Source organism: Staurois parvus, unplaced genomic scaffold (genome assembly GCF_062004578.1).
Source record: "Staurois parvus isolate SC_StPar_1 unplaced genomic scaffold, SC_StPar_1.0 ptg000385l, whole genome shotgun sequence".
In the NCBI taxonomy this organism is placed as follows: domain Eukaryota; kingdom Metazoa; phylum Chordata; class Amphibia; order Anura; family Ranidae; genus Staurois; species Staurois parvus.
The window spans coordinates 545,601-571,244 of record NW_028318181.1 but is presented as its reverse complement, the minus strand read 5'-3'; the positions used below and the strand labels follow the sequence as shown (position 1 = coordinate 571,244).

Below are 25,644 nucleotides of genomic sequence, written 5' to 3'. Positions count from 1 at the left end.
AATGAATGGTTTCATAGTGTCCTCCATAAAGAAGATCATAGTTTGTTGCTAATAATGCCTTCTTAAGCCAAGCTTATATCCTTACCTCTGATTAATGTCCATACCTTATCTGCATTCCTTTTCTACAAGAACACATGTCCTTACGCAGGAAAAGGCTATTTAGTGTGACAGTGGAAATCAGGAAGAAAAGTTGCTTCACAGTTTGTTTCTGAAGTTCAGGGTCCATGCCATGCTGACACATGGTGGTATAAAAATAACTCAGCTGCTGGAGAATGGAAGTCATGGTATATGCATCTGTGTCATCGATGCTAGATGAGCGCTTACGGAATCCTGTGGGTTTTGCGACTGATATTCCATGAAGGCTTTCATATTCCAACATCCCGGGCACTGCAATAATGCATCATCAGACAGTATTTAACTGCACAAATACTTATTAACATTACAATCACTTCCCACCATTGCTGAAGCCCATCTGATGAGAGATGAGTAGCCACTGTAGCACCAAGCACTCAGGGGGTCCAGCTGCTCCTGTACTAATACATCTAAAATATGCCCAAGCCCAATACCAGTCCAAAGGCCACCGGGAGCAATCTAAAGGACTCATCAAGCTCCCCATGTACTTGCAAGTAGATTTTTTGTAAATCTTCACAAACACCCCATAGTCATTGTGAGCAAACCAAGGGACTGCAGAAGCTCATCTTGTGCTTGCTTCGTGGATTCTTTGTAAGTCTTCACAAGCACACCCATGACCATGGTGAGCAATCTAAGAGACTCCATGAGTCCCTCGTGCTTGAGAGTGCATTCTTTGTAAGTCTTCACAAGCACTTCAATGGTCATGGTGAGCAATCTAAAGGCCTTTACAGGTTGTTGGCTTGCAGAGTGGATTATTTGTAACTTTCCACAAGCAAAGGGAGGCTCCTAATTCTACTTAGTGAGGTCAGCCTAGAGAGCACAGTATGACAATGCCATGAGATTATCCCAGCAATGACTTAAAGCCTACATTCATCCTCAGCTGCCCTGTCACACAGCTTTCAGATGTTAGCACAGCAAACCATACGATTCCACCTTGAACTGGCTTGACCTTAGTAAAAAGAAGTCTCTTTGGTTGCAATGGGTTAATGCACTTTCCTCCATACAGAGTTTTTTTTACTACACCTATATGTAGCATTTCTCTTTGCAGTCAGTATTTGCCACCGTAAATGATATACACTTTCATAATGCAGCCTTACCTATCATTGGCTGGAGATTGTTCTCCATCACTGTAATGAACTGATCATAGACACGAATAGCCAGATCACTGATAATCTGCCTATATTCTGATAAATCAAAATTCTTCAGACAGTTCTTATTCTGAAGTGGCACATTGTATTTCATGAACTCCTGCAAAATGAAAACACATGAGCATTATTGGTAGAAATTACAGAATGAAAACAGAAAGGATAGTGACATGGGTGTCAGTGAGTGGGAATGTGGACAGTACGTTTCACTCTCAGTAGTGCTACATTACTCACAGAAACTCTATAGCACAGTCCCCTTTTACATTTGTGTGTCTAAGTGAAACTATATTTGGCTGAAGGCCTAAAGCTGAACTACAGGTATGATCTTTCTTGTATACTTAAATTGGTCCAGCTTGGACCAATGTAAGTATGTATATCACATACCTGAGGGGCTGCTGGGGATGATGACAATCACTGTAGTAGTCGACGCTACTGTAGCGATAGGCGCAATCTTTCAGGTCTTGGGCCAAGTGGCTTTCCCTCTGCACAATGACCACAGGGGCTCACTCCCTTGGAACTGCTGCCATTGTATTTTTCAATCCTCTGATTGAAAAAGGTGGAGATCATGACACCAATGTTCCTCCTCTCCACCTTGTACAAGCAGCGAACTTCATTCAAGACCTTCATTCAAATATTAATTCAAAAAAATATGGTGTGTTCTATGGTGGCAACTTCAAATGAGTGACTGCTGTGGTGCAGAAGGGATGCTGCTCCACACAGGACCCAGAAAATCATGGTCAAGCTGGACCAATGTAAATATGCCATAGATCATACCTGGAGTTCAGCTTTAAAGACTTCAAATCAAACTCCAATTTTCTTCCAGTGTCTTACACTGTCAAATCTTTATAGTTTTGTATTATGAACATGAGACCTTTGGAACTGTGTTATTTATGTGTCTCTTTTACATATTAAGTGTATCCCACTGAAACTCCAGGACAAACCAGCACCATCAAAATACTAAAAATTGCAAAGGAACACATACAATGTAGCAAAACTACTTGATTGGGTAATATATATATATATATTTAAAGGATAAGCTCACTTTTTATTTATTTATTTCTAAATTCCAGATCCCCTGTGTACCAATATACCTTTAATGTGCCTCTGTTGCGGAAAAATAAAAGCTTTCTATTATTTTTAGAACAAGGCCTTACCTTAGCCCTGTTATGTTCCATAGAAAAGTTCATGACTTTGAAATGTGAGATGTGAAAACTGTTAAGACACAGGAAGGAGTCCACCAGTTGACCTCATTAGCACACACCCTGCACCCATCAACTATGTTTCCTGCCTGGCTTGTCAATGTAGGCTTGCCAATGTGCCAGGTTTGCTATGTTTGAACAGCATCCCCAGCATTCCTCCATGCTAAACTCTCTGGGACTGCAGGTTGGACACCCCTGAGGTAGTGCAAGGGCCTGCCTGATTGGATACAGAGTGAATGGATAGATAGGTGGGTCCTTATATTACATAGTTTTGGTAAATCTAAAGAAAATTGTACAGAGATTGTACAATCAGACTGTATAGTGTATGTCCACCTTTATACATGTATATAGGAGGGAGTGGACAGAGACACTCAGTTACTTTTAAAGTAAGGTTTGAGAATACAAGGAAGCAAGTAAAAAACTATTTCTGAAAAAGTTTTTACAAAATATATAGGCAGCATAATGACCTGCATTAAAGCGAAAGATTTGATTTAATTTGCTTTGAAGTGGTTCTAAAGCCTCATATAAATTTAAATTAATTAGATCTATTACACTAAGCATAAATCCCTGATTTTCTTTTAATAATGTGTAGCTGCTAGTGCACAAGACCATGTCTCAATTAGTGGGCAATTTAGAAAAATAAATGCGTATATATAATATCAGTGCTGCACTACACAGTAATAATCACATATTAAAGTGAAATACATTTAAAGTGAAAAAATTGGAAACAAATCCATAAACCAGAAGGAGCGATACAAAATAATAATAAAAAATAAAAATTAATAATAAAAAAGTGCAAATAAAATTCTTCTTTGAACAATCCTTCTTTCTGTGACCACCATGTGCAACTACCACTGAAATTGGGTGGATGAATAGTGCACCTATTTCAGTGGTAGTTGCACCTGGTGGTCACAGAAAGAAGGATTGTTCAAAGAAGAATTTATTTGGACTTTTTGATTATTAATTTGAATTTTTATTTATTATTATTTTTTATATCACATATTTTTTCCTCTTATGGGCTGTATCCTCTGCAATTGTGACAGTGAATTGAAATAAATTCTAACTGAGGAGTGTGCTCCCAGGTATCATGTAACCCAGCTTTCAGGACTGCATGTCCCAGCAGTCTTTGCACTAATGCGCATGCATTCTTCTTCACTCGTAAACATCATCTGACATGGGATGATCACATGCCTCGTCAGCTGAAGAAAATACCTCTCTGCTCCACCTCCCAGACAGACTGTTCCCCACCTCTGACATGACGTTTCCCACCTGCCAGCCTTAGAGAGGAGGCAATGTAGAGGTGGAGCTGCTGTTACCATCTCTGGATCTGCTGTCAATCAGTGCACACAAGAGGCTGACTTTCTTTTGCTGTAGCCGGAGCCTCTGTCAATGCCGACTATGGGGAGGTGGAGCAGAGGTGGAGCTTCGGTGTCCTCAGCTGTTGGGATTCCTGTGCGTGTGCAGGCATCGGTGCGGGATAGTAGGCACCTTATGACAGAAGATAGGTGGAGGTGCTTCACAAACAACAAAAAACTACAGCAAAGGCAGAACTTTCAAACATCAGGTTAGGCTTGCTGGTTAAGGTTAATGTTATAGATCAGAAACAAATTTGCAAAAAAAGTAGGGTTTAATATCACATTGACTTTACTGTCTGCAAAGAAATTCTAGTCTCTGAAAAGAAAGAAAAGTAGACGTGAAAAGTACAAGTCCCCTGTGACAACGGCAGGTGTCTAGAAAGTAACAGTTGGGCTGAGATAAGAGCACTGAACTATACAGTGAGAAGGGGGTCATCTGAAACCACATCGCTCTTCAAGCATTCAGATTTTATGAACATACGGTAGATTTGAGAAACCACCTACCTCTTCTCCACTGTATTGCTTCAAACAGTTAAGGAAATGATGTACATTAGACAGCCAGAAGGACAGCATTTCAAAATCATCTGCATGTTCCTAAGTAAAATAAATACAGAAGTCAATAGTAAGGAAAGCAGATTTCTGTGTAATAAATTCACAGAGACTTGATTATATTATAAGATCTTAGTATGTGCTCAATAAAAAACACAACAGGAGGAGTTCTTGTTTCATTATGAGTCATCTTTTTATTGCAATGATTTGAAGTCTGCAAAGACATGCATGTCATGTTCTCAGGATATATCTTGATTAAATACAGCGATAATAATAATAATTTTGGGGTTTTTCCATTAAGCTCAGAATGTGCGTACGTTTTGATATGTTTTGAGGACAGTGACTCCCACTGGAAGCTGGGATCCTTTTGTGGATCTCCTAGTGCTTGGAGAGATAACAGGTTCTATAACTCTAATGTGACTATACTGGTGGAGTTTCATTTGACTTCACTTCCGGGAATAATTTGGATACTCCTAAATGTATCAACTGTGTTCTTCTAGAACTGTATTCTTTATTTCAGCTTAACTATGATTCGTGTGTCTTTTCTAATTCATTAGCCATAAATAACATGATCAGAATACTCCAGACTAATGGCGGTGCTATGACAATGTTGTAACTCTTAATACAAGTTGGAGGATAGTAGTACATTTTTATTAATTGGATATACATTATATTTTTGTATTCTCTTTTACATTTTTTAAATAAATACATTTAAAATAAGCAACACCGCACATTTAAAAACCTCCGTTGTGTGACCAGACCTGGCGGTCAGGTTAGTTTGGTGGCAAGATCCTTCTGCCTCATACTTTTCTGTGGATGCTCGGAGGAGGGATGAGCTTGGGTTTGGTCCACACCCTGGAAGGCAGCTTTCAGTGCCAGGCCAGCGAGCATGGGATTTGCTACCTCGCAGATGCATGTTCATAAAGCAACTGGGATGCTCATGACATAACTGACCTAATATGGCCACATGGCTATATTAGGCTAAATCTGTTGACATAATATGGCTCTGTACCCATATTAGATCAATGATGTGTAAATTTGGACTTTACTGGTACAAATGAGGTTACGCTAGAATTTAAAAATTCTATCACTTTATTACATCTTGTAAAATACAAATGAATCACCATGATCCTAAAAACACATATACCCACATCAATAATATCATCTCCTCCTGACTACCAGGGAATACTGTCAATTAGCATACACAATATAGTGTGCAATAAACAAATGTATGGCCTTGTAATGATGGATCATCTTAAGTCAAGGAGTTTCTCATAAAGCTTCTTCAGGACCAACTGAGGATCAAAAAAGGAGATAATGATAATTGCAGTGTGTTACCTACTAAACTGGCAGCCAGCAACAGAGCGGACACTGGGACCAAAGGGTGAATCCAGACGATAGCAGACCCAAACACAACTTGGGCTGAAGGTAAGATGCCTAATTTATGCCACGTGTATCTACATCCAATGTCAGGGCATCTTCCACTATGGTATCTTACATTAACCCATTCCTCAATAAACCTGTTTACAATATTTTGTTGCCCAAGATGGTAAGTTATCCAAGTGTATTGATGACGGGCTTGGTGTATTATAGGACTGATCTCCCATAAAATCCCCAATGGCATGTGCACACTCAAATTAAAAGGCTACTTCTCAGTCCTGGCAAAGTATAGGCTTATATGGGCTTAAGATTTTGACTTAAAAGGATCCATCATCACAAGGCCATATGACATTTGTTTATTGCACACTTTATTAGGTAGGCCTTGATTGTATATGATATTTGACAGTATAATCTGCTACTCAGCAGGAGATGTTATTAATAATGTGGGTATATTAGTTTTTAGGATCATGGTGATCCATTTGTATTCTACAAGATGTAAAAAAGTGATATATACAGTTTTTAAATTGTAGTGTAATCTTATTTGTACCATTAAAGGCTGAATCAATTCTTATTTGTTTGTCGAATCTAAGCAATTCCGGATGTGGTACATAGGTGGTGGATTCTTTTCTTATCAGATCCATGATGTCACGAGCATCCCCATTCCTTTATGTATTTGGAGCTGTTGAACAGGGAATCCTCGTCTATCTGAAGCTTATTGCCCCAGCACAACTGCCTTTCGGTCAAACCCAAGTTCATCCCTAATTCTGAGTGGAGTGCAGACAGACATACTAAATGTTCCAAAATGGATACCTTTGGTATGACATATTGACTGCTAGAAAGTAGAGGTCTGCACAGGCATGAAGTGTTGTATGAGATATCATATGTACAGTTGTGCTAAAAAGTTTGCATACCCTTGTAGAATTGGTAATATACAGTATGTACCGTACCATTTTTAAAGAAAACATGAGTGAGGAGGCAAAGCACATTTCTTATGGGATTCATATTCAACTGTAGATCATAACAGGATGGCACAATTCTAAAACAAAACATGACAACAAATAAACAAATTAAATGATCCCTGTTCAAAAGTCTGCATACCCTTAGTTGTCAATACTGAGTATTGCTGCCTTTAGCATCAATGATAGCATGCGGTCTTTTGTAATAGTTGTTTATGAGGCCTTGAATTCTTGCAGGTGGTATAGATGCCCATACGTCTTGGCAAAATGTCTCCAGGTCATTCAGAGTCTCTGGTCATCTTCCATGAACCGCACATTTGAGATCTCCCCAGATTGGCTCGATGATATTAAGGTCATTAGACTGTGATGGCCACTCCAGAACCTTTACCTTGTTCTACTGTAACCACTGGAGTGTCAACTAGGCCTTGTGCTTAGGGTCACTGTCGTGCTGCTTTTGTGCAGAAGACTGCAAATTGTCTGCTAGTATTGTCTGATCACATGCTGCATTCATCTCGCCATCAATTTTCACAAGATTCCTCATGTCTTCAGAGCTCACACCCCCCCAAAACATCAGTAAGCCACCTCAATGCTTCACAGTGGGGATGGTATTCTTGTCACTATATGCCTTGTTGACCCCTCTCCAAACATAGCACTACTTTGGTCTCGTCACTCCAGATTACAATGTGTCAGAAGCTGTAAGGCATGTCAAGGTGTTGCCAGGCGTATTGTAACTGGGCTATTTTGTGGTATTGGAGTAGTAAAGGTTTCATTTTGGCAGCTTGACCATGCACCTCATTTTTGTTCAAGTATCGTCATATTGTGAAACAACCACACTGTCTTTTCCCATAGCAGCCTGTTTTTCCCTGAGGTTGCCTGTGGGTTTTTCTTTGTTTCCCGAACAATTCTTCTGGCAGTTGTGGCTGCACTCTTTTTTGGTCTACCTGACCTTAGCTTGGTATCAAAAGATCCCCAAATTTTCCACTTCTTAATAAGAGATTGAACAGTATTGACTGGCATATTCAAGGCTTTAGATATCTTTTTATATCCTTTTTCATCTTTATAAAGTTCCATTACCTTGTTACACAGCTCTTTTGACAGTTCTTTTCTGCCCCCAATGGCTCAATATCTAGGCTGCTCAGTGCATTCACATAAGAGCTAACAAATTCATTGCCTATTTATACACAGACAGGAGTTGCAATTTAAAAAAAACATAGATGTGTGAAATTGATCTTTAATTGCCATTTTAACCTGTGTGTGTCACCTTGTGTGTCTGTACCAAGGGCAAACATTCCAGGGTATGTAAACTTTTGATCATGACTATTTGAGTGATTTCTGTTATAATGATTTAAAAAGGACCCAAATAACTATGTGATAATAATTGGCTTCATATGATCACTATCCTTAAAAAAAAAAGTTTTTTGGCATGATCAGTCATATTTTCAATATCAATGCCTAAATTTCATGAATTCCACCAGGGTATCCAAACATTTGCACACAACTGTGTTGTATGTCAGAATAGGCCTTCTAAGGGAAAATGCACATTGTGAAAACCAAGACTCCATACATCTTCCTTTACATTAAGAAATGTCAACTTGCAGGCTTCTGTAAAATTAGAAAAGGTTTAACCTTACCTTAATAACTTGTTTAATGCCATTAATTGAAACATTCATCAGAGATTTGATCCTGTCTGCATCATTAATGTAATCAGTAAATCTAACACACATAAATAGGATGTGAGCGGGTAATCCTGGGATCATATTCACTACAACTCCCCGTGGCTTCAGATCTGTCATAATACAGTAAAAAATTCATATTACACAAAGCATACAAATACATATATGCATCGCAAGTCAAGAAACCCTACAACTACAACAATATATATATATATATATATATATATATATATATATATATATATATATATTATAGAACCCTCCACACCCTAATCTGTTACTTGCATATACTGCACTAAGTCAGATATGCTGGTATTATATGGCATGAATATTAACTGCACAGTAATACTAATCTATGTTTTGTGTTATTGTGGAAATAATTAAAGAAACATTTGAACATACCTATAAGATCGAAAAATACACTATATAGGCAGTAACAAATCAGCTTTTTTTAGATACAATTTTTAATAAGAAGATATTTACCAAATCAAACATTTCTTGTAGGATAACCTATGGGACACATGATACAACCCTACCCTTTTATAATTCCTATATAGAGTGCCCATACTTTTGGACAGGCTAGGTGGATATTTAAGCTATACAGTGACAGTATCTGCCTGTATATGGTCAACATGTGACCACTTCTGTTGTCCCCTATATATTCTGGAGGCAAATATTTGTACCTGTATGATTTGCTGAATGTGTTTATGGTCAAGTGTTTTAAATATAGTCGGGTCATGCTCAAGCCCAGCTGGCTTTGTGTGGTTCATTCTTGTGGTCTTAGATCAACCCAAGCTAGACATTAGCAATGTTACATTATTTGTTGCAATGCTTTAGTACAGATAAAAAGCTGTTTACTTAACACTCCCTCAAGACCTTTCTGTTGATGTTGGAACAAAACAATGATTATACATACCCAGGATAAGACTGGTTATAAGCTTTGTTTCTTCTTCTGATGAAAACTCCAGCATTCCCAAATAATCTTTAAAAACACTTGGCACACTCGTTTGGTTTTCTGAGAAAAATCACATTAGTTAGCTGTCATTAGATGTCCCTACTATGCTGGTTTCTTTACATGGACACAACTGTTTGAGTTATAAATCAAGGCGAGAATCTTATTTAGCCCCATTCATTCATTGCAACCTATTTACAGAGGTTGGAAGGAAGAGGGAATATGACCAGTATCACTATGCCCCTTCACCAAATCTACACAGGAGGATGTAGAGGCAAAGGTAATAGCTGCAAATAGGGGGAGATGACTGGAAGGAGAACAAGGGAGTGGGAAGGGTTGAGAGAGAATGGGAATTAACAATCCCAACTGGGTATTGGGGAGGAAGTGGAAGGAGACAGCAGCAAAATCATTACTTTCTATCAAGGGATGAATCATATTGTGCAGAATGTATTAAGTGTTGAGTTCTGTTGCTGTGTTTCCAGAATTTTTATTTAGCCATACCGCATATGGCTAGACCTGTTTACAGGTCTCTATATGAATAGGCCTATTTTTGGGAGCAGTGCTTGCTTGGGTTTCTAAGGTATTGGTAACAAGTATTTCTGACCAGCAAGTGCCTGCTACTGCACAAAGCTGGAAGACGTAAGGCACTGGGATATCCTACACAGAAAAGAGAAGAAGGCTACATATGCATCACAGTTGCCCTTTGGTAAAATAATACTTTCTAAGATTAGTTTTGAACTTTCCTCCAGTTAATCTGAGGTCATGTCCCCATGTTCTTGATTTTGGTTTCATACTGAAAATCCTGCCCCTCTGAACCTTTTTCATCCCCTTAATGTTTTTAAACGTTTCATTCATGTCTCTGCTTTCCTTTTTTTTTCCTTAAGACTGTACATATTAAGTTACTGAAGTCATTCTTGATATGTTTTATTCTTCAGACCTTTCACCATTTTTGTTACCCATCTCCGTCCGGGCTTGTTCTATCTTATCAATATCTTTTTGTAATTGAAGTCTCCAGAATGGTACACAGTATTCTAAATGAGGCCTCTCTAAAGATCTACAGTGAAGGAAATAAGTATTTGATGCCCTGCTGATTTTGAATGTTTTCCCACTCACAAAGAAATGATCAGTCTAAAATTCGAATAGTAGGTGTATTGTAACACTGAGAGACAGAATAGCAACAAAAAATTCAAAAGAAATGCATGTCTAACAAATTATTCACTGATTTGCATGTTCATGAGGGAAATAAGTATTTGATCCTCTTCACAAAACATGACTTAGTACTTGGCGGCAAATCCCTTGTTGGCAATCACAGAGGTCAGACGTTTCCTGTAGTTGGCCAGGTTTCCACACATCTCAGGAGGGATTTTGGCCCACTCCTCTTGACAGATCCTCTCCAAGTCATTAAGGTCTGGTGGCTAACGTTTGGCAACTCGAACTTTCAGCTGCCTCCACAGCTGCCTTTTCAATTGGATTAAGGTCTGGAGACTGGCTAGGCAACTTAGCAGAAAAACACCCCCAAAGCAGAATGTTTTCACCACCATGTTTGACAGTTGGGATGGTGTTCTTGGGGACGTAGGCAGCATTCCTCCTTCTCCAAACACAGCGAGCTGAGTTGATGCCAAAGAGCTCGATTTTGGTCTCATCTGACCACAACACTTTCAACCAGTCCTTCTCTGCATCATTCAGATGTTCAGTGGCAAACTTCAGACAGGCCTGGACATGTGCTTTCTTGAGCAGAGGGACTTTGCAGACACTGCAGGATTTCAATCCTTGTCGGTGTAGTGTGTTACCAGCTCTTTGATCTCTACCATGGTGGAGAGTTTGGAATCTGATGGTTTGATTGCTCCTGTGGACAAGTGTCTTTTATACAGGTAACGCAATGAGATTAGCAGCACTCCCTTTAAGAGACTGCTTCTAATCTCAGCTTGTTACCTGTATGAAAGACACCTTTTAGCCAGAAATCCTGCTGAATGATAGAGGATCAAATACTTATTTCCCTCATGAACATGGAAATCAGTGCATCATTTGTTAGACATGCATTTCTTTTGAATTTTTTGTTGCTATTCTGTCTCTCAGTGTTACAATACACCTACCATTCGATTTTTAGACTGATCATTTCTTTGTGAGTGGGCAAATATTCAAAATCAGCAGGGGATCAAATACTTATTCTCTTCACTGTATATGGAGGAATCAGGACCTCTTTTCTCCTGCTGGTGACCCCTCTAGTGCTGCATTCTAGAATTTTATTCTCTTTTCCCCACTGCTTGGCCACACTGCTCATTTTTCAATCATATGAAATCAGTAAGCCTAAATCTTTGTCCTTTGTAGTGCTGGCCAACACTGTACCCATAATATTGTACTCTCTCAAGGGATTCTTTTTCCCTAGGAGCATTATTTTTTCATTTAAAAACATTGAACTGCAGCTTCCACTGCTTTGTCCAATCTTCTAGCAATGCCAAATCATGTTCCATGTTACAGACACCTCCAGGGATATCAACCCTATTACACAACTTTGTGTCATCAGCAAAATGACATTCCTTACCCAACAAATCTTTAGTTATATCACTTATATATAGATTCAATAGAACAGGACCTAGTACAGAACCCTGTGGTAAACCACGATTGACTGGTCTCTGTTCTGAATGAACACCATTTACAACCACACTCTGGTATCTATCCTTCAGCCAACTGCATATCCTCTGAACCACTCAAGGGTTAAGTCCTAGCTTGTCCAACTTTTGTATGAGATCATTGTGTGTTGATGTTCTTAGAGACACAATTACTCTACTGCAGCTTGTCTAAGATTTTCTAACTCTTGCCTGAGCAGAAAATGTGATGCTTTAGGGCACTTAATGTTTCTATGTACAACATATGAACAATCGATGGTAAGTAAACAAAATGTATGTCAAGCAGACTGTGATCCTATTACAAATTGTAAAGGTCATCTTAGAGGTTTTAGAGAATCTTGAAACCCAGGCAATGTGGTACAGTGAACTTTTGTTGTCATAGTGCAAACAGGATGTCTTCATACAATACACTCACCAACTTCCATGGTTTTTGTGAGAGCTCTGATCTGATCTTGGAGTTTCTTGATAATCCTATCCTTTTTATCCACTTGTTCTTCAAAGTCCTATGTAAAAGTAAAAAAAAAAAAAATGAATCAAAATCTAATTCAGTTGACAATGCAATACAATATTAACCAAATTATATGCTAAAATGTCGAAAATAAAACTAAATATAACATAATATAATATAAATTCCAATATAACAAATATAAATAAATCCAAATGTAATGTAACCCTTTCTTCTTTTTTTTCCTTCAGCAACGGTGCATTTATTACACAGTTAGGAGCTCATTTTGGACTTGTACTTGGCTATGAATCCACTCCTGCACTACATCTTGATATCTAACAGCACCGTATTTAAAGAACAGAATGGTTTGCACAGAATTACACCACTAAAGTATTTTATTACATTTCTTAATATAAGAATTATCTTAAAGACATACAGTATATATCATCAGGTTAGGTGTTCTTATATTTTTTCCCTCTACATGTAGCTCAGTTTCTGGTTGTTTTAGCTTGAAACATGCCTTAGACGGTCCTAGTATGAATGTGTACATGTGAAAGCATCAGTCAATGCTGCTCTTCAGGCCCCTATGATTAGAGTAGAACTATAGGCAAAACTTTGTTTTTTCATTTCGTATAGAGCAAAGGAGGGCTATAACCCATCAGATTTTTTTCGTCATCTGTGTCCCATTGTGGAGATTTCCTTTCACTTCTTGTCCCATAGCCAAACAGGAAGCGAGTGGAAATCCCTGCAATTTAAGGGAATTCCTTGGGGACCCCCAAGTCAACAGAACTAGTTCTCATTGGAATATTACCCCTTTATTACCTTTTTGGGGACAACCCAAAACTTGGAATTTTCTTCTACTTTCACTTTCAATGATAATGGTAAACATAACAAATAGCGAGGGTGAACCTCCTTAACGGGGGCACAGGCAGCAATATAAGCTGACAAGAGTTCTAATTCCTCTGTAGTCTATATCCAAAACTTAGTTTTGCCTAATTTATCAAGAAGGTCTGCCCCTGCTGGATAGATCCACAGCTTGGAAGTTCCTTTGGTGATCTCTTCTTCCTGCATGGTCCTGCTGGATAGATCCACAGCTTGGAAGTTCCTCTGGTGATCTCTTTTTCCTGCACGGCCCTGCTGGATAGGTCCACAGCTTGGAAGTTCCTCTGGTGATCTCTTCTTCCTGCACGGCCCTGCTGGATAGATCACAGCTTGGAAGTTCCTCTGGTGATCTCTTCTTCCTGCACTGCCCTGCTGGATAGATCCACAGCTTGGAAGTTCCTCTGGTGATCTCTTTTTCCTGCACGGCCCTGCTGGATAGGTCCACAGCTTGGAAGTTCCTCTGGTGATCTCTTCTTCCTGCACGGCCCTGCTGGATAGATCCACAGCTTGGAAGTTTCTCTGTGATCTCTTCTTCCTGCACGGCCCTGCTGGATAGATCACAGCTTGGAAGTTCCTCTGGTGATCTCTTCTTCCTGCACGGCCCTGCTGGATAGATCCACAGCTTGGAAGTTCCTCTGGTGATCTCTTTTTCCTGCATGGCCCTGCTGGATAGATCCACAGCTTGGAAGTTCCTTTGGTGATCTCTTTTTCCTGCACGGCCCTGCTGGATAGATCCACAGCTTGGAAGTTCCTCTGGTGATCTCTTCTTCCTGCACTGCCCTGCTGGATAGATCCACAGCTTGGAAGTTCCTCTGGTGATCTCTTCTTCCTGCATGGCCCTGGTGGATAGATCCACAGCTTGGAAGTTCCTCTGGTGATCTCTTCTTCCTGCTGCTACTGCTGTTCTGCTTTCTTCGTCACATGACAGGTCCTCTTTGCGTAATAGTCCCTTGCATGACATCTTTCAATAATTCCATTTATAAGGGCTGATCTCATCAAAAGGAGGACACGTTTCCTACCGGTGTAACTGCTTATTGCTGATCATCAGAGCTTACAGTGGTGTCTTGGCCTTGGAGCTGTTTATGATGACCGGTCATCATAAACAGTTACACCAGTAGAAGTGTTATGCAAGGGCTTATTACACAGAGAGGACTTGTCATGTGACAAAGAAAGCAGAACGGCAGTAGCAGCAGAAAGAAGAGATCATCAGAGGAACTTCCAAGCTGTAGATCTATCCAACTGGGGTTGGCCTGCTTGATAAAGGAGGCGGAGCCTCAGAAACGCATTGTGGCCCGTCCACCTGTCATCCACCCTGGTTATTCGGCAATAGGGCTTGGAGAGATGCCATGCATCTCCATCTCCAGCGGGTTTCTCCCCACTCCCTACAGTGATTGCCGGCTCCACTGATTTGTCTTTGCTCACTGCACCTAATCAGGATGTTGTTTGTGGAGTATTCAAATGTAAGTGCCTTTTGAATAAAGTTCAACTGTTTTTATTCAGATTGGATCCTTGACTGACAATTCCAGTCCACTTTACATGGTCTGGGGGGAAGGGGGGGCTGAAAATGCTGAGGGATGCCACAGGACAAAGTACTGTTAACCAGTGTGGTAAATTCGTCTCTCACATGCTGAACTGAACATAAAATGTGAGTCTTAAAATACACAAATAAGTCGCTGTACAAAGGTGTTATCCCTTTGTGAATTGAGTCTTTATCATTTACCTGACTGTTCATTTCATTTTGCTCTTTTAAGAGAATGCCATCTTCTTGAATTTTACCGTCAGGTTCTTCATTTTGACGTTGCTCTGTCCGCTTCTTGTGAAGTCTAATAGAGAGAGGAGACTGGTGTTACTGGCAATAATAGACTGTATACAATACACATAACAGAAACAAAAAAAAAAAAGAAGCAGGATGGATTTGATTTAAATCAAGTTTTTAAAGAGCATCTCCCTTCCGCAGCAGCTCCTCCTCTGACCCGCTGTTCACTCACTGACAGTCTCATTCACTTTAATAGGACGACTGGCGATGCGGCAGGTGAGTGGATGCCATGATGGATCCAAAATGACAGGTGCTCTTTAAATGTAAGGAATCAGACTCATTCTTGCTGGTAGTTAGAAAGTTGAATATTTGCAAACCAAATGAAGGTTTCATTTTTAGAATAAAAAGCTATCAGGTTAGTAAAACAGCGATATCAGAATAAATTTGATAAAAATGTTAAAAATACGATTTAAATTAAAAAAAATAAGATTTAAATGAAAAAATCTGATCTTTTAAATTATTATTTTTTTTTTAAATCATCGATTTTTATCCACCCTGCACAGAAGACATGGATAAAAACCAATAGATGTCATAAGATTTGATCATGATAAAACTGGACTCAGCATATTTCATCTGTATGCAATTGACATCTGGGTGAAAAATGGACTCAAGAATAAAATCTGCAGCATATTGCAACTCACTGGCAAACAGAAAAAAATGCATTGTACTACATTTTCCTTCCTGCTTTAAAAATATATTAAAAATACCTTAAAACAAACTTTGTGCACATATGCTAATTTCTATGTATAATATGTTCATTTCTCTGGATGTCATAAAATGAATTCATATGTCCATGAGGTAGGAAAAGTAAGGTGTAAAGAGTAACTATGGTCAAATTTTAAAGTTATATATGAAATTCCACATTGTATCTCCATTGTATCTCCATTGTATCTCCATTATTTCTAGTCTCCTACTCCTATTAATCCGAACAATCTTAGAATCAGTAAATTTATTTTGTGAAGAATCCCACACACTTACTTCGCTAAATTCTGTGACATGTATTCAGTTGTCCAAATCCTAAATGTATACAGTACATCAGTACAAAAATTATGAAAGCCCGCTTGGAGTTTGCAAAACACTATTTTGCAAATGTGATATTTCAATTTTTTTTTTCATACATTTGCAAACAATTCTAAAATCCTGTTTTCACTTTGTGATTATGGGGTACTAAGTGAAGATTAATGAGAAAAAAAAAAGAATTTAAACAACTGTAGTATCAGTCTGCAACATAACAAAATAGAAAAAAGTGAAAGGGGTCTGAATACTTTATGAATGCACTGTATGTCGGATGAATGGATATTTTTCTGACATAGTTCGATTTTTAACATTCTTACACCTCTGCAGAGTGTTTGCTGTATGCTTTGCTAAATGAGAGGCAGCCTGATTTGCAGTATATGTGTGCCGAATTTTCTGACTTGCCTAATAAATGTCTTCCTGTAAATTATTTTCTCTAAACACTTTTATGAAATATTCCTTGGCAAGGCTGTGGAAGTCATGTGCAGTTATTATCGTTTCCTAGTTGTATTTGCACGGTGGTTAGATTAGTAAGTGGACAGATATGCAGCGGTGGTATGTAGATGAAAGGCAGAGGGATGGTGACACAATCACTTACTTTTCTGGCATTTCCTCCTCTTCCAGGTAGTGATGTTTACGGTTAAAAATTTTGTCTCCTTTGTCTGCAATATTTAAAACATTATATAACATAAGTGAATAACAACACACGGGAAAAAAATAGCTGTGTCACTGCAGAAAGTATGTCATAAGCTGTGCACAAAGTCAACATATTATGGAATACACGGATATTCTTATATTTTCTGCTGTCAAAGAGCATTGCGTTATAATCGTAAACCTGCAGACTGGGTGTAGCTAGGTTCATGTCTGTCCCATAAAATGTCAAAAGCTATCATTTCACAACCGCTGAGATACAAACAATGTATATAAACAATGTCACAGGGATAAAACTGACACTGACAGGAGAGGTGCTATCATCTAGTTGTGCTGAACATCTTGGAATGCTGAGTACAAAGGAATGAGCCTTAAAGCCTAATTCCAGCCAATGTTTTTTCTTAAAGAAGAGCTTTTCCCCAATTTCCTGAACCACTTATTCTGGTGACTGACCCAACTCAGAGGACCTGCTCTCACAAGAGTCCCTTCCTAAGTCGCTTTCAGCACTATACTCAGCTTTCCTCAGGGTGGGTTCCCCCAAGATGGATAAATTCTGGGAACAATGGAGGGCTGACATCCTGGCCCTGGACAGGCAGTCCTGGGAGGAGAGCCTTGAAGATAATTCTAAACTGGTTATCTCCTCAAGTGACAAGTTAATTCAAACAAAGTTCCTGCATAGGGTGTACTATAAGCCTCAGAGGTTGCACAGAATTTACCCCCAGAGATCCCCAGACTGCACCAGGTGTCATACATTTGTAGGCACCTTCTTTCACATATTGTGGTCGTGTCCTAGGGTAGCACAGTTCTGGGCGGAGGCGTTTGACCTAATCAATACTCATCTACCATGCTCATCTGAATTGGCTCTCTTGGGGATACAGGATGATGAACAGAGACCCAGGTATATGAAACAGCTAGTTTTATATTTACTGTATTATGCTAAGAAGGAAATACTTTGCAGGTGGACCCCCCCCCCCACTGGCATCATGGGAATCTGCAATTAATGCAGTGCTGCCTATAAATAAATTGACATATCAATAGGAATTGTTCTATGAAATATGACAAGATCTGGCAGCCATAGGTGGCACAATGAGCATCTTTCATTTTTCTTCATTGTGCTCTATGAACCAATTTGGAGGGGATCGCTCTATACCCATACATGCTTGCAACATGTATGCTTTTATATACTACTTCTATGTTTTGAATTGAATCTTCTGTGATGGTACCATTGATATGTTCAATAAAGAGCAACTCAGGTTGTTAAAAAAAAAATAGAGGACCTTTACTCAGGTTCTAGAAAATAAAAAGTCAGCAGCTACAAATACTCACCTGTTCAAGGATCCAGTGCTGTCCTCACCCAGGCCGTTTTTTCACTAGTCTTCGGGTCCCCGGTGCCAGCATGTTAACTGTGGAAAGCAGGCTGTGACTCCTTGTGGCTTCACAGCTGGCTGCACTGTGCTTTCTGAATGGTCCTACAGCTTCCTGGGACCTGTGATGTGTCCCAGAAGGCTGCGGGTAAAGACAGGGGGGTTCAAAACCTGGTAAAAAAAAAGTGTTCTAAATATGGTAGAGGAAAGGAGAAGAGGATGAAGTGCAGAACTTCCTCTTTTGGGTGAAGTTCCACTTAAAGTTTTAAAGGGCAACAATATAGATACTATACTATCCAAGACAAGAGGGTTAGGAGGGTCCTGCTAGTGAAAGCTTACAATCTGAAATAGAGGGGCAAATGATGCAGAAGGTAGTAACTTTGTGAGTTGTGAGTTAGGTAGAGACAGGATTGGCTTCCCTAACGAGATGCATTTTTAAGGTTCCACTAAAGGTGGACAGTGTAGGAGATAGACGGACAGATTGGGGTAGGGAGTTCCAGAGGATGGGTGAGGCTCTAGGAGACCAGAGGAGGGATGAAGTCCAGTAGACAAACTGGAAGAGTTAGAGAGCAGGAGGCCTTGGGAGGAGTGAAGAGTACATTATATTGACCATAGAATTGTTTCATCTCTGGCTGGTATAACCCAAAGCATTATAGACTCTATATAATCTTTGTGTGCACTTATTATTGCAACATTAGGAACTGTTAAGAAAAACGAACATACTGGCTTGATAACCTGCTTCCTCCTCTACTAAAACATCCCGTGCTTGCCTGCTGCTCCATTAGTCCTCAAAGCTACATGAAATCATCAGGTTGGTCACAGTCAGAGCTTACACAGAGTATGGAGCCTTCCTCCATTGCCACATGGCATTGCTTCAGCCTTATTATTGGCTGCTGGGGTGCCAAGTGCAGCATCTTGTGGGGAAGGGGAGAAAGACACATGATCTACCTGGAAATAGTGGTTATTTCTCATGGCTCCGATAGGTAAATGGACCAGTCAGAGAGCATAAGAAAGGTAGGTATCCATACAGGAGGTGGGTTATTTCCAGAAGTGGTAACCCATATATCTATGCCACTATGAGTTTCATTTAATGGCATCTGGAGGACCAAATAGAAATACAGGAAGCATGATAAATAATTATGTAATAACAGCCAATGCACTGATACCTGGCATTTTCATGCTCTGTTCATACAGGCAGCCTTGGAGATCCAGATTTTCTTTTTCAAGTTCAGAGATTTTAGCATTTAGAGATGTTATGGCCTTGAAAGATAAATGCAAAAACAATGTGATTTAATTATCTATTTAACAAACATAGTTTTAAAGAGTAACTCTGTTTTTGTTGAGAAAAAAAACATTCCCCTCTCGGCAATCTATGCACATTGCAAGGTTTTGAATAGACTTTATTGCAGATTTCTACCTTTTGTTTTTCCAAAGAAATAGCTGTTTGTTTGTCTGTGTCCATGTGCTAAGGGAATCTGTATAGGAGTGGTTTTATAATTAACAATCAGCTGCTGTACTTGCATGGTTCTGCAGGGTTTGCACTCCTTTAGATGTGATTTCCCTTTAGGAGTATCACACCAACAATGACATTTTTGTTGCAGGGGATGCCCAAAATCTGGCTTGTAATTGCAGATTTCTGGGAAAAACAGAGATGACATTTCTGGGGGGGGGGGGGGGGTTCTGTACGCTATCTGTGTGCTGAACGCCCCCAGGTTGCCATATTGCATTGCATTTTACAAAGGATTACAGTGCTGCAGATTGAAAAGGAAAGGTCATTTTTAATAACATTCAAATAACAATATGACTTGTATCACAATTGTATATACTATACTATTTTTTACTTGCTAATTTGTTTTCCTTTAAATATAATAAAGAACGTATTGTTGTGTTTAGTTCATGTTGGTGATTAATTATATCATATTTAATAATTATTTTAAGATTTTTTTTTATTTTAAAAAATAAGTCTCTTATAGGGTGCTTTTTGCAAGGCATTCTGGACATCTAATCATAAAGCCCAGCCTGTGTGAATTTGCATGTTTCAATCTCTGTTAGGAGACAGGAAAGGGGGTGGTCTAATATTCAGGTCCATTTATAGTACAACATTGCACAAAGATCATTCAAAGCATACTGCTCCCCCTGCTGGCTGCAAATGGTTAACATCAAATAATACCATTATGAAAAATACCATTTAGGCTAGGTTCACACCTATGCAGTTTGCGTTTGATCCATTTATGCAGCTTTTTTTGCATGTTCACATGCGTTTTTTATGCATTTTTGATGCGTTTTGCAGGGGGTGGTTTCCAACTTGTTGCTGGGCCGATTAAAATGCGAAACACATGAACATCGCACTACATGCATTTCTGCATTTGTCTCCATTGAAGTCTATTGAACCAAAACGCAACATTTTGTGTTTAACAAAGTCCCTGACCCTTTCCAAAAAACGTATTGGGTGAAAACACAGAGATGTGAACGTGTCACATAGGATATCATGTTAAATGGACTGTAGTGTGTTTCCACAAAATTCAAAACACACCGCAAAATTCTTAGGTGTGAACCAAGACTTACAAGACTATAACGCTTAATACCAACACTATGTCATTCCCTTTCATCCACTGCTGCAGAATACACACTGTGCTTTGGGGAATTTCAATAATATGTCACAGGACTAACAAACAAATTACATTTTTCAAGTTCTTAGTCATTCAAACCTTGTTCTCAGATGTCAGCCTTATGATCTCTTGTCTGAGGGCATCGTTTGAGTCCTTCTCTTCCTGCAATGTCTTTTGAACATTTTTGATGTCATCACTGAAATGATTTACTTTAAAGTTCAACAGCTCAATGTCCTTTTCGTAATTTTCCTTCTGTGTCTGAAAGTGATTTTCTAGGATTCTACAAAATAAAAATGAATTACGTCAAGCAGATACTCCAAAAAAGGCATGCAAAGGTCCCACCTATATAAGTGTAAGTCTAAGAGCACTCCTTTGTACATCATGGACTTGTCAAATTTCTGTGACACCTGAATTCAAATAGGTCCATATGTTTCCTAAAACTCTTTACTTTCAGCATTTGAAGCCCTGTATTATATTAGAAGGCTAACCTGCAATGCATTTATTTGGCTCTTTAACAGAAATAGTTAAGTACATGTGTAGCCATTGTTTAACCTCCCTAGCGGTCTGATTATGTCAGTATTTCTGTGCTCAAAGCGGTACATTTTTTTTGCATGGAAATATGTCCTTTTTTATTGTAGGCCTGTAATTTTTAGGAATAACTCACTGAAATCTGTCCGAACAAGAATCTAGTAAACATCCCGGGTATGATAAAATTTGAAATGCGAAATCATAAATTATAAGATAATAATCATAAAAAATAATATAATAATAATAAATTTAATTCAATAATGTAATCAAACCAAAAACACTGAAATTTGAAATATAGCGCCAAGTGTGCACATCACTGAGCAAAATCGCAAAATCGTGTTCAGTGTCTGATGACGAATGTCCCCACGAATCATTATCACTCAATTCTGCAAGTGGTTCTGATTTACTATCACTGTTCTCTAGCTGGTCTAAAACCGCTTTTGACCTAAAGGGGCGCTTTTTGGACGCCATGGACGTTTCTCAGTTTCCAGGCAGAAAGAACAGTAGAAATGCAGGCAGGGCACAGGACAAAGCACTCGGGACAAAATGTATGTGAAATGGTTTGATACAGTAATGTTATACTATCAGATTTTAGTGTATTTAGTGAATGGCACTTTTTACCATTTTTAAATTTCCCGCCGGTTCCATCCCCCGTTCGTCCCGACGTCGCAGGGAATGGAACCCAGAAGACAGATGCCGGCATCGGCCAGAGGAGATGGCCGGGGACGATGCAGGGGGGACATCGCAGGAGCGAAGGACAAGGTAAGCGGAAGAGGGAATCCCTGAGCAACGCTGCAGTGTATTCCCGAGTGTAGCTCAGGGTTATCGCTTTTAGTACTGAAAGTTTACCCCGAGCTACACTCGGGAATACCGCCAGGGGGGGTTAAATACACCTTTCACAAACTTGGCGTTTCTAAATGAGCATATGATTAGAAAATCCATTGGCAGAGAATACTTTCTTAAAAACATAATTTTAAGGCCCTAAGTAGATCCGGAGCACTAAAATTATATGCAGAGTTTGACTATTTCAAAAGTCAAGCTTGACCCTGCCCCCACATATATCCAATGATACTGTATGTTTGGCAAACGATCAGTAAAAAGATATTTTCTAGTTATCACGATCATCGATCTTGGTCAGGTGAATACAGATACTCTGTATTTATAGCAGAAGGAAATTGAAAAATGTCCATCTCCTCCAGGGGCTTGCTGTTACAGTCATGTACAGTAGGTGCTCTAAGTAAATAGACAGTACTATTGCAAACTGACTGCACAATATAGTGGAGTCATCATTTCTGCCAATTTTTATGAAAACTACATTAAAGTTCCAAGAATGTCTCACCTGGTTGCTTTTTTCAAACCTTCATACGCAAACCAAAGTTCTCCATCTTCATTTATATTTCCTAAATCTTCTTGGGCAAGTCTACATGTACAGAATGTAGATAGATAGTGTTATGCATTTGTTATTCCATTTTATTGAACATTGTTCCATGTAATCTAGTATTAGCATTATACAGTACGTCACAAACAGGAGGTGAATGTGGAAATATACTTCTCACGTGAAAGGCACAGTAATCACAAAAACAATAAAAATTTATAGAACGCAAGTGTGGGGTAGTATTAGAGGGATAGTCCCCTAGGGATTTCCAAGCTGTGGCAGAGGTAATGGGCTCACCTGTCTCCTATCTGCACTCCAAAATGGTCTGAATGGACTTCAGTATGTAAAAGACTGGAAGTTAAAGATGGGCCTTGTCTCTGCCACAGATTACTAGTTGGTGAGTACATCTTTGTATGTAAAGTAAGTGAATGCCTGAACTAGATCCCTGAGTGCATAAGTAGATACTGATGATTTAGTGTACATTCAACCAGTATGGCTGAAGGATAGGGCAAAGCCACCAAACATGTATAAATGTCCCTTCCTTTGTTTCACATCACTGGCATTGATTTGGAACTGTTGGTGAGATTTTTGTGTAGTAAGTAGGGGGTCGTGTACCACCTTGTATGAAGCTTGTAGCTGTTTTCTTGGACATTGACATTCAGGGATCATTTATGAATGGTGGTTTTTATAGAAATGCAGTTGTCATCAAAGAAATGGATGCCTAGGTCAATCTATCATGCTTTGCAAGGTCAGCAGTCATGTAAGCATAATCTGTAGAAATAAGGTGCTGTGCTGGGATACTGAAAAAACAAACAGACCTGAGCAGTGTTGGTTCTCTCATAACTATACTCATAACAAAGAAATGCCTGTTCTGATAAGACCAGATAAGAAATGGTTCAGCTTGGGAATGGTTGGTTAGGTCAAGCAGTCTCAAAAAAGACGCTTTTTAAAAGAAGCCACCACCATGGGATGAGTCCAGTGTTCTCTATAAGAGTGGAGAAATCTAGGTTGTGTCATAGAGGTGTCACGAAGCTTGGTACTGATGCTGGAGGAAGAACGCTGAACAGACCATACAGAAGCTATAAATGGTCTCCCAAGCAGTAAAAACATTTACAAAAACAGATAACGCAGCAGAAAATCCAAGGGCCATTGAAGGGGACAGCTCCTGGGAAGAGCCAGGGGCCTGACAGGTATACAGTGAGATATTATAAAAAATTTAAAGAACAATTAGTCCCTAAACTGAGTGTATATATGAATGCATTAATTATGATTAAAATTATGATTCCTCTCTGAATAAAATGAGAGAGGAATCATTGCAAGCATATATTATGCTTATACAAAAAGAGGAAAAAGATGGGACCCAATGTGCTAGTTACCGCTCTGACTGTTAAATACGGATACTAAATTATTTGCAAAGGTCCTGGCAATGAGGTTGAAAGACCTAATGCCTGAGTGGATTCATCTGGATCAAGTGGGATTTGTTCCCGGGAGGGAGGGAAGAGATAATGGGTTAAGATCATTACTCTTTATACAGAAAACCAAGAGAGAAAAAACCCTGTACTGATCCTGTCAATCGATGCAGAGAAGGCTTTTGATAGGGTAGATTGGGGCTTTATGTTAGACACACTGGAGATTTTGGGAATTGGTCCCAAGATGAGAGACTGGATAGGAAAGCTCTATAGCCAACCCTCACCTGCAATAAAGTTCAATGGTTCATTATCAGAGTTTTTCAGGATGTATAACAGGACAAGGCAGGGGTGTTTGCTTTCACCTCTGTTGTTTGCTCTATCCTTAGAACCCCTCTTGGCAACAGTAAGAAACAGTGTAGATATAAAAGGGGTCCGGATAGGGGATATAGAACACAAAGTGGCAGTGTATGCGGATGATATGCTGTTTTACGTGGCTAACCCTAGGTTGACATTACCTAATTTAATGAAAATAATGAAATATATGGAGAGATGTCATATTTAAAAATTAACCCAGTAAAATCAGAGATTTTAAATGTTAGCGTCCCGATAATGGAAAATAAAAATTCTGCAAAAAGAAATTCCCTTCCTATGGAGAGAAAGAGAGTGAAAATATGTGGGGATAAAATTGACCTTGTCCTTAAAGAACTTATATAAAATAAACTATATCCCACTAATAAATGAGATAATGGAGGAATTTAGAAGATTATCGATAGGGCCACTTTCCTGGATAGGACGAATAAATTTGATAAAAATAATTGTCCAGAAAATTCTATATAAATTCCATATGCTGGGAGCCTATTTTAAATCATTTAAAAAATGATACTGAGATATATTTGAGGAAACAAAAAAAAACGAGAATAAGCTATGAAGTGTTATGTAAGGACAAGGAGAAGGGGGGTTAGGTGTGCCTGATCTTAAGAGACATTATTATTCAGTGTAATTTCATGTATTTTTGATTGGACATATAATGCAGTAAGGAAAAGTTTGGTGAATATAGAAAACGCATTAATTGGGACACAATTGGATAGTATGGATTCCACATTAATACCGTATGTTAGAAGAAGGTACAAGCACTTATACACAAAATGCAATTAGGGTTTGGGATATGATTCACAGACAAATGGGATGGGAGTTTAATTCTATGTTGATGCCATTGGTAGATATAGATTTCCTCCCTCCAGTGAATGAAAATATTTCAGGCAAATGGATAAGAAAAGGGAATGCACAGTTAAAGGATATAATGGATGGGGGGGGGGGGGGATTTGCTCCTTTCAGCAGTTATAAAAAAAGGAGTTGTTCTTTACGTTAAATGAGTGAAGATATCTTCAGTTAAAACATTTTGTTGTAAAGTTCCTAAGCCCTTAAGACCAATGACGGATTTAAATTCATTAGAACAACTATTTAATATAAATAAAACATGGAAACATGGTACCTCTCGGTCACAGAAGTTACCCCTCTTTTGTACATGGAGAAATGGGAAAGGGAACTTGGAATATTGTTTGATGAGCAACAGAAAAATACAA

General features: G+C 39.0%; 1 protein-coding gene across 1 annotated transcript in view; it reads right to left on the bottom strand.

The window, feature by feature from the left end:
• LOC149455885 (unconventional myosin-Vc-like) overlaps nt 1-25,644 on the bottom strand; it is a 194,037-nt gene that overhangs the window by 19,790 nt on the left and 148,603 nt on the right. The window contains exons 28-38 of the mRNA XM_089685756.1: nt 22,617-22,697; nt 20,849-21,029; nt 19,307-19,400; nt 16,724-16,787; nt 15,016-15,118; nt 12,384-12,471; nt 9,306-9,404; nt 8,348-8,502; nt 4,336-4,425; nt 1,230-1,380; nt 105-387 (exon numbers count right to left, since the gene is read on the bottom strand). Of these exons, the coding sequence (XP_089541882.1) occupies nt 105-387; nt 1,230-1,380; nt 4,336-4,425; nt 8,348-8,502; nt 9,306-9,404; nt 12,384-12,471; nt 15,016-15,118; nt 16,724-16,787; nt 19,307-19,400; nt 20,849-21,029; nt 22,617-22,697 (1,389 nt within the window). The remainder of the gene's footprint in view (nt 1-104; nt 388-1,229; nt 1,381-4,335; nt 4,426-8,347; nt 8,503-9,305; nt 9,405-12,383; nt 12,472-15,015; nt 15,119-16,723; nt 16,788-19,306; nt 19,401-20,848; nt 21,030-22,616; nt 22,698-25,644) is intronic.